This window comes from Hyla sarda, chromosome 9, assembly GCF_029499605.1.
Source record: "Hyla sarda isolate aHylSar1 chromosome 9, aHylSar1.hap1, whole genome shotgun sequence".
NCBI lineage: Eukaryota > Metazoa > Chordata > Amphibia > Anura > Hylidae > Hyla > Hyla sarda.
In genome coordinates this window covers 165,936,694-165,952,484 of record NC_079197.1, presented here as the reverse complement: position 1 = coordinate 165,952,484, position 15,791 = coordinate 165,936,694, and the positions used below count along the sequence as shown (strand labels likewise).

Genomic DNA, 15,791 nt, shown 5'->3' with positions numbered 1-15,791 from the left:
GTGTGTGTATATATATATATATATATATATATATATATATATATATATATATATGATAGATATAGCCAGGGGAGACATGTCCTTTGTCTCCCTCTTCTCTTACCAGGTTTATAACTAGGTATGACCATCATTGACCATTTGAGGTCTGTAACCAATCTTCACTTCTCTCTTTGGGCAGATAGGAGAGGCAATATCTCTCTCCCCTGCCTCTCACCAAAGTCAGGTATAGCGGTCGTATTTTCGAGACATGGTATATTGTGTACACCTTGTGTGTTTACATTTACTTGAATTAATGTATTTTAGAACAGTAGCAAACACAAATAATTAGGGTCAAATTATAATTTCTTCTGACACATCCTCTGCAGGATTTATTGCACATATTAAAAACACAAATTCACATTGAATCATAATATATATATATTTTTTTTTTGTAACAAAGAACTATACAAATACTTTGTATGGCACATAACACCCCCGGCGGGAGCTTGTTCAGTGGACTGGAAGAGAAACAACATGTTCGGAGGAGAAGCTGTCATCGATGAGACCATATGGACTACCTTCTGTAAGAGACCCAGGGCGGGGCTGAGGGAGAATCGGTACAAAAATAAATATATACAATTTCTATTTTGACTTATAAAAAAATGTCTTTGCTCACAGCGTTTGGCAGCAGAATGAGGAGCGACGTCCTGTGAAGTAAAAGGAGGATAGGTCAGATATTTACCGGTGGCTGCACACTATAATCTACTAAAATAAAATGTCCCCCTCCCCAGGTCACGGCCCATAGGCTTACCTCCGTAATGACTTAATTCATGCTCCATCATAGATTCTTCATCCAGACTGGGGAATTTGTTGTTGTATAGAACCTGTATATAAAGATAGAAGTAAGCTCCTTAGTATGTATCCACCATCACCAAAACTACAAGGCCATACATGTGCTGTATAGAGAACAATGTCTGGGCCATAAAATCTAAACATGTATGTACACAGTGACTCCACCAGCAGAATAGTGAGTGCAGGGTCAGTACAGGATAAGTAATGTAATGTATGTACACAGTGACCTCACCAGCAGAATAGTGAGTACAGCTCTGAGTATAATAAAGGATATAACTCAGGATCAGTACAGGACAAGTAATGTATGTACAGTAACTCAACTTTTCACAAAAACTATAAATATAGTTTAGTGATTTTCTCCTGTAGTTGTTGAGTGTGGAGAGAACATACAAACAAGTGTTGCTCTCATTAAGCCACTAGTTTTGGTGCTGGATATATGTTTCTATGTTTAAGCCACCATGTTGCCCCAGTTCCCTGTTGGGAAACTACAGTCTCAGTAATAATATACTTCTGCATTATTGTACATTGCTGCATTACTAAGTCGTTGGCACAGATACTATGATGCTCTTACCTGATGAACCTTGATTTTGCGATTGTTGGCTTTGGGAGAAGCTTCCTCCACTCAAACTTCCTTGGTGTATCGATCCTCCACTGGAGCCTCGATTGATTTGGGATTGTGAGTTCTGTGAGAATCCACCTCCGGTTCCTCCAGCGCCTCCACTATTCGATGATCCATGGGATTGAGATATTTGGGAGAATCCACCTCCGGTTCCTCCAGCGCCTCCACTATTCGATGATCCATGGGATTGAGATATTTGGGAGAATCCACCTCCGGTTCCTCCAGTACCTCCTGTCCCTGTACCACCACTAATTCCTCCAGAGCCTCCACTATGGGATTGAGAGATTTGTGAGAATCCGCCTCCTGTTCCTCCAGTGCCTCCTGTTCCGGTTCCACTGCCGGTTCCTCCAGATCCTCCGCCATGGGTTTGTGAGATCTGAGAGAACCCACCACCGATTCCACCAGTATTTCCGGACCCTCCAACATTGTGGGATCCTTGACCGGCTGCAAAGAGAACGAGATCCAGTGATTATCCTGAACGTTTTTTCTATATGTACCTGAGAAAACTTTCAGCCACTTATTTCCACAATGAAGAACAGATATTTCTATACTGCATCTCTTGACCTATATGGAAACCACATTTGCACCCCCCCCATAGTAGCATCAAAAAGTTTGTGAGTAGGGGATTTAAAGGGATACTCCGCCCCTATCCAAAGAATAAGGGATAAGATTTCTTATCGCGGGGGTCCTGCCAATCTGTCCTACAATCCCCCGAGTCATCAGCTGTATGGAGCTAAGTTTGCTCTGTGGCTGATGACTCAGGGGCCGGAGTATTGTGACATCACAGCTCCGCCCCCTCATGACGTCCCGCCCTGCCCCTTTGTGACGTTCCGCCCCCTCAATGCAAGTCTATGGGTGGGGGTGTGACGGCTATCATGCTCCCTGCCATAGACTTGCATTGAGGGGGCGGGGCTGTGATGTCATGATAAGGGCAGAGTACCCTTTTAAGAACAAAATGGAGCACTAAGCCCAAAGCACATCATTTTTAGAGAATTTTATGTCATAAGAGGTAATAGCTTCATTGGTATTCTTACGTTGTATATTCTTTTTATCACATCCGGGGGACACGGGAACGTCCTTTACGTTTACTCCAGCTGGAAAAACAAAAACAGTAAAGTGGTAAATCTATGAATCTAAATACATTACCTTTTAAATGGGGTACTCCATTGTAAAACATATATTTTTTTAAATCAACTGTTGCCAGAAAGTTAAACAGATTTGTAAATGACTTCTATTAAAAAAAATCTTCACCCTTCCGGTACTTTTTAGCAGCTGTGTGCGCTACAGAGGAAATTTTTTTATTTCTTTTTTGTCTTGTCCACAGTGCTCTCTGCTGACACCTGATGCCCGTTTTCGGAACTGTCCAGAGCAGGAGAAAATCCCCATTGCAAACCTATGCTGCTCTGGACGGTTCCTGACACGGACAGAGGTGTCAGCAGAGAGCACTGTGGACAAGACAAAAAAGAAATTAAAAAAGAAAAGAATTTCCTCTGTAGCATACAGCTGCTAAAATGTACTGGAAGGGTAAAGATTTTTTTAATAGAAATAATTTACAAATCTGTTTAACTTTCTGACACCAGTTGATTTAAAGAAAAAAATGTTTTCCACCGGAGTACCCCTTTAATGTTTTAGAGTCTGGATTAAGGCCTTCATAGTCATGTCAGGAACTGTGCAGAGCAGAATAGGTTTGCTATGGGGATTTGTTACTGCTCTGGACAGTTCCTGACATGGACAGGGGTGTCAGCAGAGAGCACTGTGGTCAGACAAAAAGAACTACACAACTTCCTCTGTAGTATACAGCAGCTGATAAGTACTGGAAGGATTAAGATTTGTAAATAGAAGTCATTTACAAATCTGTTTTAACTTTTTGGCACCAGATAATTAAAGAAAAATAGTTTTCCACCGGAGTACTCCTTTAATACTAATGCTAAAATGTGGCAGAAAAAAAAAGACTGCTATGGTACCCTTGAAGAAAGAGGGCCTAGCCTTGGTTGTTTCTATTCTGTTTGCCACTGCATCTCGATAACCTATCCAGGGCTTCCCTCCCCAGAGGAACTACATTGTTAGCAAACAAGGATGGGGCATTGTCTTAAGGCTAGTGGAAAGAACACAGAGAGAAAAATAATAAATAAAAGTAAATCATAAATTATTTTGTATCTGTATTTACCTGGAAGCTTATATGAAATGGATGATGGTAAACCACCAGATGCAGTGCCAGATCCACCAGAGAATTGGCCTCCACTTCCCCCGGAGAATGAGCCTCCACTTCCACCAGAGAATTGGCCTCCACTTCCACCAGAGAATTGGCCTCCACTTCCACCAGAGAATGAGCCTCCACTTCCACCAGAGAATTGGCCTCCACTTCCACCGGAGAATTGGCCTCCACTTCCACCAGAGAATTGGCCTCCACTTCCACCAGAGAATTGGCCTCCACTTCCACCGGAGAATTGGCCTCCACTTCCACCGGAGAATTGGCCTCCACTTCCACCAGAGAATTGGCCTCCACTTCCTCCACTTCCACCGGAGAATTGGCCTCCACTTCCACCAGCGAATTGGCCTCCACTTCCACCAGAAAATGAACCTCCACTTCCACCAGAGAATTGGCCTCCACTTCCACCAGAGAATTGGCCTCCACTTCCACTAGAAAACTGGCCTCCACTGGATGAAAATGAACCGCCTCCTCCGGAACTCTGGCTAAATGAACCTCCACCAGTTCCTTGGCCCGGGACAATCTTCACTGTTTCGATAATGACTGAAGAACCGCTACCTCGACTTCCACCTGCTGATCCTGAGAATGAACCTCCACTACTGGAGCCAGAAGAAGAGGAGGAGCCACTCTGGAAGAATGAACCTCCACCTCCCCCACTACTGCTTCCTCCACGTGATGGGACAATAACACCTGATCCAACAATGACAGAGCTTTGATGGGAAGAGCTTCCCCCTGCTGCAATGATTTGGGAACTTCCTCCACCTCCTCCAGAACTGCTATGGATAGATGATCCTCCTCCGCCACCACCACCACCAGCTCCTCCTCCGCCACCACCACCACCTCCTCCTCCACCACCAGCTGCCCAGGTGCCGCCACTACTTTGCATGCTGCCTCCAGTATTGGATTGTTGGATGTTGGCTTGTCCAGACTGGGAGCTGCTTCCACCACTCATGGATCCTCCTAAGGATGCAGATAGACCTGCAAGATACAAAGTAATGGCCATGAAGTGATCCTTAATGACGCAACATTTACTCATGTTGGGGGAGATTTATCAAAACCTGTGCAGAGGAAGAGTGGTGCAGTTGCCCATAGCAACCAATCAGATTGCTTCTTTCATTTTCCACAGGCCTCTTTAGAGGCCTGTGGAAAATGAAAGAAGCAATCTGATTGGTTGCTATGGGCAACTGCACCTCTCTTCCTCTGCACAGGTTTTGATAAATCTCCCCCATTATCTCTCAAAACCTGTCAGGAACTTTGAAAATGTCTTACTTCTAACCTTTATACCGTATATACAATTGACATGGAGAGCTGAATTCTAAATTCGGTTTAGTTTGCTGATAGTTCCCAGGCTATAGTATTTGGCTTCATGTACATGAATTTTCTCTACTACTGGCAGCCAGTCAGAGCCGGCTCTGCCTATAGGCAAAATAGGCAGCTGCCTAGAGCGCCCTCTTGATGGGGGGCGCCGCTCTACCTGCCACAAATAAGTTAGACAACCAGCATCCAAGCTACCCGCTCAGCCAGCAGCATGAAGAGGAGGTTTGTTACAGTGTGTTAGTAAACTAATTACATGAGAAGGGGACTTGTTACAGTGTGTCACCCCAGTAGTAAGGTTGGGCGGGTCAAAGGGTGGGACAATGGGCGGAGTCAAGGGAGCGGCAAGATTAGCAATTGCCTAAGGTGACAAAAATCCTTGCACCAGCCCTACAGCCAGTAGGATTTTGGCTTGAACTATTGTGCCTGATATTCAGCAGAATTATGAATGCAGCTCTGGGTGTGACTGTAGTAAGATTTGTCTGGTATAACTAAGGTTCAGATTTACGCAGAATAAGATTCCATTGAACCTTGGGATCTTCATCCTCTCAGACTTTGAGAACCCTTTTTGTTTTAACAAATCTTTTTATTATTTAAAAAAAAAAATATTTATATATATATATATATATATATATATATATATATAACAACTGGCTCCAGAAAGTTAAACAGATTTGTAAATTACTTCTATTAAAAAAAATCTTATTCCTTTCAATACTTAGCTGCGGAAGTTGAGTTGTTCTTTTCTGTCTAAGTGCTCTCTGATGACACGTGTCTCGGGAACTGTCCAGAGTAGAAGCAAATCCCCATAGCAAACCTATTCTACTCTGTGCAGTTCCCGAGACAAGCAGAGATGTCAGCAGAGAGCACTGTTGCCAGACAGAAAAGAACAACTCAACTTCAGCAGCTGATAATTATTGGAAGGATTAAGATTTTTTTTTACAGAAGTAATTTACAAATCTATTTAAATTTCTGGAGCCAGTTGAGGTCAGCAGAGAGCACTGTGGTTGTGACAGAAGAGAAATCCAAAAAGAAAAGAATTTCCTCTGTAGTATACAGCCCCTAAAAAGTACTGGAAGGATTAAGATTTTTTTAATAGAAGTAATTTACAAATCTGTTTAACTTTCTGGCACCAGTTGATTTAAAAAAAATTTTTTTCCACAGGAGTACCCCTTTAAGATCACTTTTCGACTCCCTATACCAGTGTTTCCCAACTAGGGTGCCTCCAGCTGTGTCAAAACTACAACTCCCAGCATGCCCGGACAGCCAGAGGCTGTCCGGGCGTGCTGAGATTTGTAGTTTTGACACAGCTGGAGGCACCCTGGTTGGGAAACACTGCCATATACAATGCATTTGGTAAGTCTTCCGACCCTGTCCCTTTTTTCACATTTTGTTGCGGTCTTGTGCTAAAATAATAATAATAAAAAAATTCTTCTAACATTTAACCCTCAATACTCTTTATTTAAAAAGTGACAACAGAATGTTAGAAAATTTTTTGATATTTTATTGAAAATGAAAAACTATAATCTTGCAGTGACTTAAGTATTCAGACCCTTTACTCAGGACTTCGTTGAAGCCCCTTTGGTAGCCATTTTCAGGTCTCCCCAGAGATGTTCCATTGGATCTGTGACTCCAGGTGGCTTTTATGTGTCTTTTACTTAGGAGAGACGTCCAATCTGCCATAAAGCCCTGATTGGTGGAGACTAAATACCCTCAATGATCAAGAGTAACAGGAGGCCCCCAGAGCTAAATATTAAAGGGGTACTCCTGTGGAAAACAATTATTATTTTTTTTAATCAACTGGTGCCAGGAAGTTAAACAGATTCGTAAATTACTTCTATTTTAAAAATCTTAATACTTCCAGTACTTATCAGCTGCTCCAGAGGAAGTTGTGTAGTTCTTTCCAGTCCAACCACAGTGCTCTCTACTGACACCTCTGTCCATATCAGGCACTGTCCAGAGCAGGATAGGTTTGCTATGGGGCTTTGCTCCTGCTCTGAACAGTTCCTGACATGGACAGAGGTGTCTGAGAGCACTGTGGTCAGACAGAAAAGAAATTCAAGAAGAAAAGAACTTCCTGTGGAACATACAGCAGCTGATAAGTCCTGAAAGGATTCATATGATTAAATAGAAGTCATTTACAAATCTGTTTAACTTTCTGGCACCAGTTTATGTAAAAAAAAAAATTTCCACCGGAGTACCCCTTTAAGCGTCAGAGTTTGACTACGTATATCCATGCGAAATTAAAATGTTTCCTTTTTTTTTTTTTTTTTTTTATAAATTAGCAAAAAATGTCTAAAATTCCGTTTTCACATTCACTTCATGGAGTATTAAGTGCAGAATGAAGAGGGAAAACTTTATACTGTGCATCTACCATGGCTGGCCTAACATTTTGATAATAGAAATTGCCATGTAGTGCACTATAAACAAACAATATCACTAAAGTAACGTGTACAGCTCCACCAGAGATCACTAAAGTACTCACTAGAGGAGGCGCTGGAGACCTGGATGTAGCCTGGTTTCCCATCACACACTGGGAACTTGGCAATGGGATCTGGGGAAAATGAAGAAAAGGAGAAATCATACATCAACTTTTCTGTCATCTATCTATTTATTTATTTAATATCAAAATATCTATCTCATATCTATCTATCTATCTCATATCTATCTATCTATCTATCTATCTCATATCTATCTATCTCATATCTATCTATCTATCTCATATCTATCTATCTCATATCTATCTATCTCATATCTATCTATCTCATATCTATCTATCTCATATCTATCTATCTATCTCATATCTATCTATCTATCTCATATCTATCTATCTATCTAATATCTATCTATCTCATATCTATCTATCTATCTCATGTATATCTATCTATCTCATGTATATCTATCTATCTCATATCTATCTCTCTCTCTCTCATATCTATCTATCTCATATCTATCTCATATCTATCTATCTATATCATATCTATCTATATCATATCTATCTATCTCATATCTATATATCTATCTATATCATATCTATCTATCTCATATCTATCTATCTATCTATCTCATATCTATCTATCTCATATCTATCTATCTCATATCTATCTATCTATCTCATATCTATCTATCATCCTATTTATTTATTTATCTGTCATCAAATAAGAATATAGTCATACATATATAGTAGTATTGCTTCTATCACATAATCTTCCATTTGACAGTATCTCTAGTAACACATGTAACCTACCTGCGGGTCCAGTAGGTGTGTAGCTCGGGCTCCTACAATACAATTGTTGTGAAGCAACATCTGTAAATATAAAAGCGTCATGAAATATACGTCCCCTTACATAACAGAATTTCTGTAACCTCTCATCTCTGTAGAACTTGTTACATGAAATACACAATCTGGAGCGACGCCTCCGCAGGGCCTATAAAAATATAGAAGGTATTTGGGAAGCCTCCAGATTGTATTGCAAAACATAATTGTCGATTTTGGCTTCCTGACATCTTGTACTGAAAATATTGCATCAACTGCGGCAATAATTCTCTTAAATTCAGTCGTGCAGAAGGTTTTTCCCACTCGGGCCATAGTGGTGGGTTAGGATGGCTTGATATGTCTACAATAGAAATTATATTATAAACTACAATAATATTTTTACGTAGCTATAAAAATAAAAAAAAATCATAAAGCTACATAAATCAATCACAATTTTTAATTATTCAAAATAAAAAAATTCTAGGTATAATCAGAGACTGTACATTTTGGGTAATTTACAAAAAATTTTTTACCTAAAATATACTTAAAAAATTTGCCAGATTAAATTTTATTTTTTTTTAAATAATTTTGGGGGCTTGACACTTTTATACTGTTGTATTAATATTTGTATTTTTTATCATTATTTTAAACCTTGTTTTTAACTTTTTAATGCTACAGAAAAAACTTTGGGGAAAAAAACTAAAAGCTTTGAAAATCATGCAAAAATATTTGCCAAAAAAGAAAAAAAACTCAAGCTACATTAGTCACTGACAATGTATAATTTGTTAAATTACTGTTCAGCCATCTTTATTTTTATTTACCATTTTTTTTTCCATACATAGTCTCTAAAAGGAAGAACGAAACTTCCTACAGCTAGAGGCTATGTTCACAAATCTTTTTGAGCTTTAAAGAGCTGGTCAAAAAATGGACAAAAAGCAAAAAAAATTAAAAATGGCTGAAAAAAACTGTAAACATAGCAATTAAGCAGTTATATATGAGCGGCTGTAATCTACTCCCATCATCTTGGTGTTGTAGATATAAATGTACCCTCCCCCCCCCCCCATTTAAATACATGGCATCGATACTACCTCCTAACTCTCATAAGGCACCGCGTATGGAGATAATAATCGGCCTCCGGCTCATATCGCTTAGCTTATTAGGACTGTCCTACAGTGTAATCCATAACTTATCATAGATGCAGCTACACGCCCTATCACGCCCTTATATCAATAATTTGCCACCTAAGCACATATTAGGCAAACGCCCTTTATGGTCCCCGGCAACACAATGGCATGAATTGTTCTGACCATGATCCCTGCCCAAAATCTGTCAAATGCACCAAGGTGGGGACTCATGAGTAGGATGATACTCAACCAAGGGGGGCTTCAAATAATTCCATACCCTACTGGCCTTTTATTGGAGAAGTTGCGCCCATTGGGCCACTGTACCTCCCTGTATTTCTATGGGCCTAGTTGTTGTGCAATGACATGTTGTAGGGCTCGTCATATAACTAAGGCTACAGCCCAAAAACCATCAACTCAGCACCATGGACCACAGAGGACCAGACATTTTTCTTTCACCCATTAAAAATTTTTGAAGTTGGGTTCCTTACTTTCCCATTGCAAAAATGTGTAATTTGGAAACAAAACATAAAAAAAGTATATATGTTTGGACAACATCAAACTCATTGTCAAATGACGGATAAATCAATTTGAACTCTCCGTGTTATAAATATATACATAAACAAATGAAGTCATTCTATTATTGCTAAAATTACACATTATTGGAAAAATTTGAAAAACAATAGGTATACAGTCCAGATTTAAAAAACAAACAAAAAAAAGCCATAATGAAATAAATAACTAGGTTAAAAATAAAAAATAAAAATAAAAAAGATCACAGAGGTCCATTGAACTGACAAGGTTCAAAAAGCAACACAAAATACATTAACATTTTTTTTTATATGTTTAGTGTAATAAGAAAAATGAAAGCAAATATATAAAGTAAAAAAGGTTGTAAAAAATCTAGGCAAATCATTGCTGATTTTCTGTTATTTCTTTTTGTTTTTACAATAAGGGCAAAAAGATAAAATGAAGCTGAAATACTAGTATAGTAATAAAAAGGGTAGGAAATAAAATGTTACCAGATACGAATAGATGAGAAAGGTTGAATGATGTATAAATCAATTCCAACTCTCGGTGTTATAAATATATTCATAAACAAATGAAGTCATTCTATTCTTGCTAAAATTACCCATTATTGTAAAAATGTGAAATACAATAGGTATACAGTACAGATTTAAAAAACAAATAAAAAAAATAAAATAAAAAAAAGGCCATAATGAAATAAATAACTAGGTAAAAAAATAAAAATAAAATAAAAGATCACAGAGGTCCATTCAAAAAGAAATAGAAACACAAAATACATTTTAAACAATTGTTTTATATGTTTAGTGTAATAGGAAAAATCAAAGCAAAATATATAAAGTAAAAAAGGTTGTAAAAAAAAAATCTAGGCAAATCAAATCATTGCTGATTTTCTGTTATTTCCTTTTTCTTTTTACAATAAGGGCAAAATAGATAAAAAGAAACAGAACTAATATAAGTATTAATTAATTAAATAAATAAATATAAATAAATAAATAAAAAAACAAATGAATAAGTAAATAAATAAAATGAAGAACCAAAAAAAAAAAAAAATAATTAAAGAAATAAATTAAAAAGGGTAGGCATTAAAATTTTACCAGATACGAATCGATGAGAAAGGTTGAACTTGATGGATGTGTATATACTTTTTGGCACATGCTATGTATATGTGCCCCCTCACCTTATATACCAATGCCCCCTCTGTTATACTTACTGTGGGCACACAGCAGGGCGGTCCAGCACAGGAGGGCCCGGACTAGAGTAGACCGGCTCATCCTCGGAGGTCTTCTCTTTCTGAGCACAGGAACCCTTCCTCACCGAGCCAATGTCATATATATAGAGCTGGCTCAGTGGGAGGAGATGTTGTATCTGTTGGTTTGGCTTGTCTCCTGGGATGAGCCTGACAAAGCATGCCTCATGAGGGTGTGAGAGGCACACAGGGAGCTGACACCCATGGGTGCGTCTGTTTATGGCTCTGCTTTTATTCCGTCCCAAAACAAGTTACCCGGCAGTTATAGGGTGGAGATTCCTGTGATTCACTCATCGCACTGATGCGACTTTCTCCCTCTCCTTGTCCTCTTTCTACTGTTCTTCCTCCTCCATGTCTGTGTCCACGTCTCGCCTTATTCCCCTATATCAGTGATTCCCAACCAGTGAATCATTATATTACAAGTTCCTGAATCATCAAAACATTATTATTTTTTTATACACTTCTTCACATTTCTCTGCATAGGATTATTTCATTGCCAATGGGATACGGTCAGAGTTTCATTTAAACATTTCTTTAAATATTATTGTTAGTTGTGTAACTTATACTTCTTATATTATATAAAAACAATTCTACATTTATATGTTGTGTTTTATTTAGTTGATTTTTTAAAATAATTGTTTATTTTAAAGAAGTTTTTTTTTTATTTTTATATAACTTATGAGGTACAGAAAACAAAAAGTACTTCATGTAAGGAATTTAAAGAAAACAGAATTTATTTTCTTAAACCAAACCAAGGATGTTTTTCTTCCCAATACATTTCTATTATTCTCTTTTAGTCTTTTTTCATATTATACGTTCATTTTAGCCTCTTTCATCATTTATATATTGCTCAAGCATTGACTTGGCATCACAAATACATTAGCCGACTATTTACTTATGTAACCCTGTGTCCTCTAGTAAACCACATGTCCCATGCAGTATGCACCACACCTTTAAGCCCTCTAAGATAAATAGTTATCCAAATATATTAGATATATATATATATATATATATATATATATATATATATATATAAAAACACAGATCTGCCATAACATAAAAAATGAATAACATTGATTATATCATCACATTATTCATTACTCTGTTGAGGGCTGACATATATATCAGATCGCAAGTGAACAGTCAGTTCTTATAGGATTTGTTTTTCAAGTGGTGTTCTCCTGCCGGATGCTTCGCCACTGCTCTTCCTCCGGTAACAAGTTTCGGGGAACCAGTGCATCCTGGTCCATATCTTAATACATGGAAATGCCTGCCCAACCAATCAGTTGCTCAGACAAGTCACCACTGAGGCCATTGATAGGCTATTTGAGCATTTTTTGTTTGTTGAGATTTGGAAAGGGAAGCACTGGTTAGCAGGGACCCGTCCTCAGTGGGACACCAATGGCGGAGGATCAGGCAGGTAAGTATCTGTTATAGCAGACCAGCCAATCTTGTGGGATCTTTCCAGTAAGCAGTGTTTAGCGCATACCCAAAGTGGTCTAAAGAGGGACAACTGGTGAACCATTGACAAGAAAATAAGCCCAAGGGTGAAAGGGGTACTCTGCCCCTAGACATCCTATCCTTAGATAGGGGATAAGAAGTCTGATCGCGGGGGTCCCATTAGTTTAGAGCATCGGGTACAGAGCTGGAGGCTCGTGACGTCACGGCTACGCCCTTTTCATGACGGGAACGCCCACTCAATGCAAGTCTATGGGAGGCGAAGACTTGTGACGTCACAGCCATACCCCCTCAATGAAAGTCTATGGGAGGGTGTGTGACTACCGTCACGCCCCCTCCCATAGACTTTAATTAAGGGGGCATGGCTGTGACCTCACGGGCCTCCACCCGCATCGCCAGTCATCCGGCAGGGAGCGAATTTCACTCCATGCACTGGATGTTTGTGGTGCCGCAGCTGAGATCGCGGGGGTCCCGCCGCTGGGGACCACCCCTATCTCAGCTGTGGCACCACAGACATCCAGTGCACGGAGTGAAATTCGCTCCCTGCCGGTTGACTGGTGATGCGGGTGGAGGCTCGTGACGTCTCAGCCATGCCCCCTTAATGAAAGTCTATGGGAGGGTGGCGTGACAACAGTCACGAGCCTCCGCCTCCCATAGACTTGCATTGAGTGGGCGTTCCCGTCATGAGCAGGGCACGGCCATAACATCTTATCCTCTATCCTTTTTCTACAATTAAGCACATCTTATCTCATCCCCTTAGTCTACGATTAAGCACCTGTGAGTGCGAAACACGTCAGACGTTTCTTACCTGTACTGTGACTCCTGTCAAGCAAATAAAGCAAGTCTTTAAGCATTTCCAGCTTCGGACATCTTTTCTCTTTTGAATCCCTTTAATGATGGACTGAAAGCTATCCCATTTGGTCCAGTCCCACATAAGTGCTGCCTTAGAGAAAACGTTTCCTGCTAGACACCTACAGTGAGGTCTGTGGAGCCAATGCCTTGATGGTGAGAGATGTTCTGCTGGCAAGAGGGGATCTGATATATATATATATATATATATATATACACCGTATTTATCGGCGTATAACACGCACTTTTTAGGCTAAAGTCTGTGTGCGTGTTATACGCCGATACACCCCAGGAAAGGCAGGGGGAGAGAGGCCATCGCTGCCCGCTTCTCTCCCCCTGCCTTTCCTGGGGTCTAGAGCGCTGCTGTCGGCCCTTTTCACCCCCTGGTTATCGGCGCCGCTGCCCGTTCTGTCCCCCTGACTCCTGCCAGGGAGAGAGAAGCGGCGCCGACAGCCAGGGGGAGAGAAGGGGCAGCGGCACCCATTGCCGGCGCTGCTGCCCCGTTGCCTCCCCCCATCCCCGGTGGCATAATTACCTGAGTCCGGTCCGCGCTGCTCCGCTGCTCCAGGCCTCCGTCGTGCGTCCCCGGCGTCATTGCTATGCGCTGAACGGCGCGGCGCATGACGTCAGTGCACCGCGCCGCGCATAGCAACGACGCTGGGGACGCACGACGGAGGCCTGGAGCAGCGCGGACCGCGGCGCCGGCAATGGGTGTCGCTGCCCCTTCTCTCCCCCTGGCTGTCGGCGCCGCTTCTCTCCCCCTGGCTATCGGCGCCGGCACCGATAGTCAGGGGGACAGAACGGGCAGCGGCGCCGATAACCAGGGGGTGAGAAGGGCCGACAGCAGCGCTCTAGACCCCAGGAAAGGCAGGGGGAGAGAAGCGGGCAGCGACGGCCTCTCTCCCCCTGCCTTTCCTGGGGGTATATCGGGGTATACACGCGCACACACGCACCCTCATTTTTTCATGGATATTTGGGTAAAAAACTTTTTTTACCCAAATATCCGTGGTAAAATGAGGGTGCGTGTTATAGGCCGGTGCGTGGTATACCCCGATAAATACGGTATATATTAGACATCTGTCCAGGGACGTGCACACATAGACATAAAAGGGGGCTTAAATGGGTACTCCGGTGAAAAAAATGTTTTTATTTTTTTTTAAATCAACTGGTGCCGGAAAGTTCAACAGATTTTCAAATTACTTCTATTAAAAAATCTTTACCCTTCCAGTCCTTTTTAGCAGCTGTATGCTACAGAGGAAATTTTTTTCTTTTTGAATTTCTTTTTTGTCTTGTCCACAGTGCTCTCTGCTGACACCTCTGTCCGTGTCGGGAACTGTCCAGAGCAGCATAGGTATGCAATAAGGATTTTCTCCTTCTCTGGACAGTTCCTGATACGGACAGAGGTGTCAGCAGAGAACACTCTGGACAAGACAAAAAAGAAATTCAAAAAGAAATGAATTTCCTCTGTAGCAAACAGCTGCTAAAAAGTACTGGAAGGGTAAAGATTGTTTACTAGAAGTAATTTACAAATCTGTTTAGCATTCTGGCAACAGTTGATTTAAAAAAAAAAAAAAAATGTTTTCCACCGGAGTTCCCCTTTAAACCCCTGCCCCTTTTCTACACCTGCCTTTTAATGCCTTATGGACAGACACATTATTTCATTTTGCAGCGATTTGGACAAAATTGCTGTAAAATCTCGGTAAAAATGCAATCAGTGATTTCACAGTACAGGGATAATACACACAGTTAAAGGGGTTATCCGGGAAAAAACTTTTTTTTTTAAATATAAATCAACTGGCTCCAGAAAAGTTAAACAGATTTGTAAATTATTTCTATAAAAAAAAATCTTAATCCTTTCAGTACTTATGAGCTTCTGAAGTTAAGGTTGTTCTTTTCTGTCTAAGTGCTCTCTGATGACACGTGTCTCGGGAACCGCCCATTGTAGAAGCAAATCCCCATAGCAAACCTCTTCTAAACTGGGCGGTTCCCGAGACACGTGTTATCAGAGAGCACTTAGACAGAAAAGAACAACTCAACTTCAGAAGCTCATAAGTACTGCAAGGATTAAGATTTTTTTAATAGAAATAATTTACAAATCTGTTTAACTTTCTGGAGCCAGTTGATATATTAAAAAAAGTTTTTTCCTGGATTAAAGTGCCCTTTTTTATTTTTATTTTTTTTACTTGAAGCCCCTGCCCTCCAAAATGTCTGTGCTCGTCCCTGCATGTGCTTATCCAGTCATTACAGTCCCTATTATGGGTTCGGATATTATAGGCCTCAGGCTCTTCGGGATTCCTACATGACGAATCACCCTTAATTTTCCAACTAGTGTCTTTTTTTGTGAAATTAGTCAAAATAAT

The 15,791-nt window shown here is 40.4% G+C and overlaps 1 protein-coding gene across 1 annotated transcript; it reads right to left on the bottom strand.

Annotated features, from left to right (window-relative positions):
• Window positions 1-293: 293 nt before the first annotated feature.
• On the bottom strand, window positions 294-11,149 carry LOC130291998 (uncharacterized). The gene is made up of 8 exons (XM_056541428.1): window positions 11,089-11,149; window positions 8,221-8,280; window positions 7,459-7,527; window positions 3,618-4,637; window positions 2,485-2,544; window positions 1,403-1,894; window positions 791-863; window positions 294-686 (listed from the first exon to the last, which is right to left on the bottom strand). Exons 1-7 carry the CDS (start codon window positions 11,147-11,149, stop codon window positions 829-831), a joined length of 1,797 nt encoding a protein of 598 aa, XP_056397403.1. The 3' UTR covers window positions 294-686; window positions 791-828.
• Between the last annotated feature and the right edge of the window lie 4,642 nt (window positions 11,150-15,791).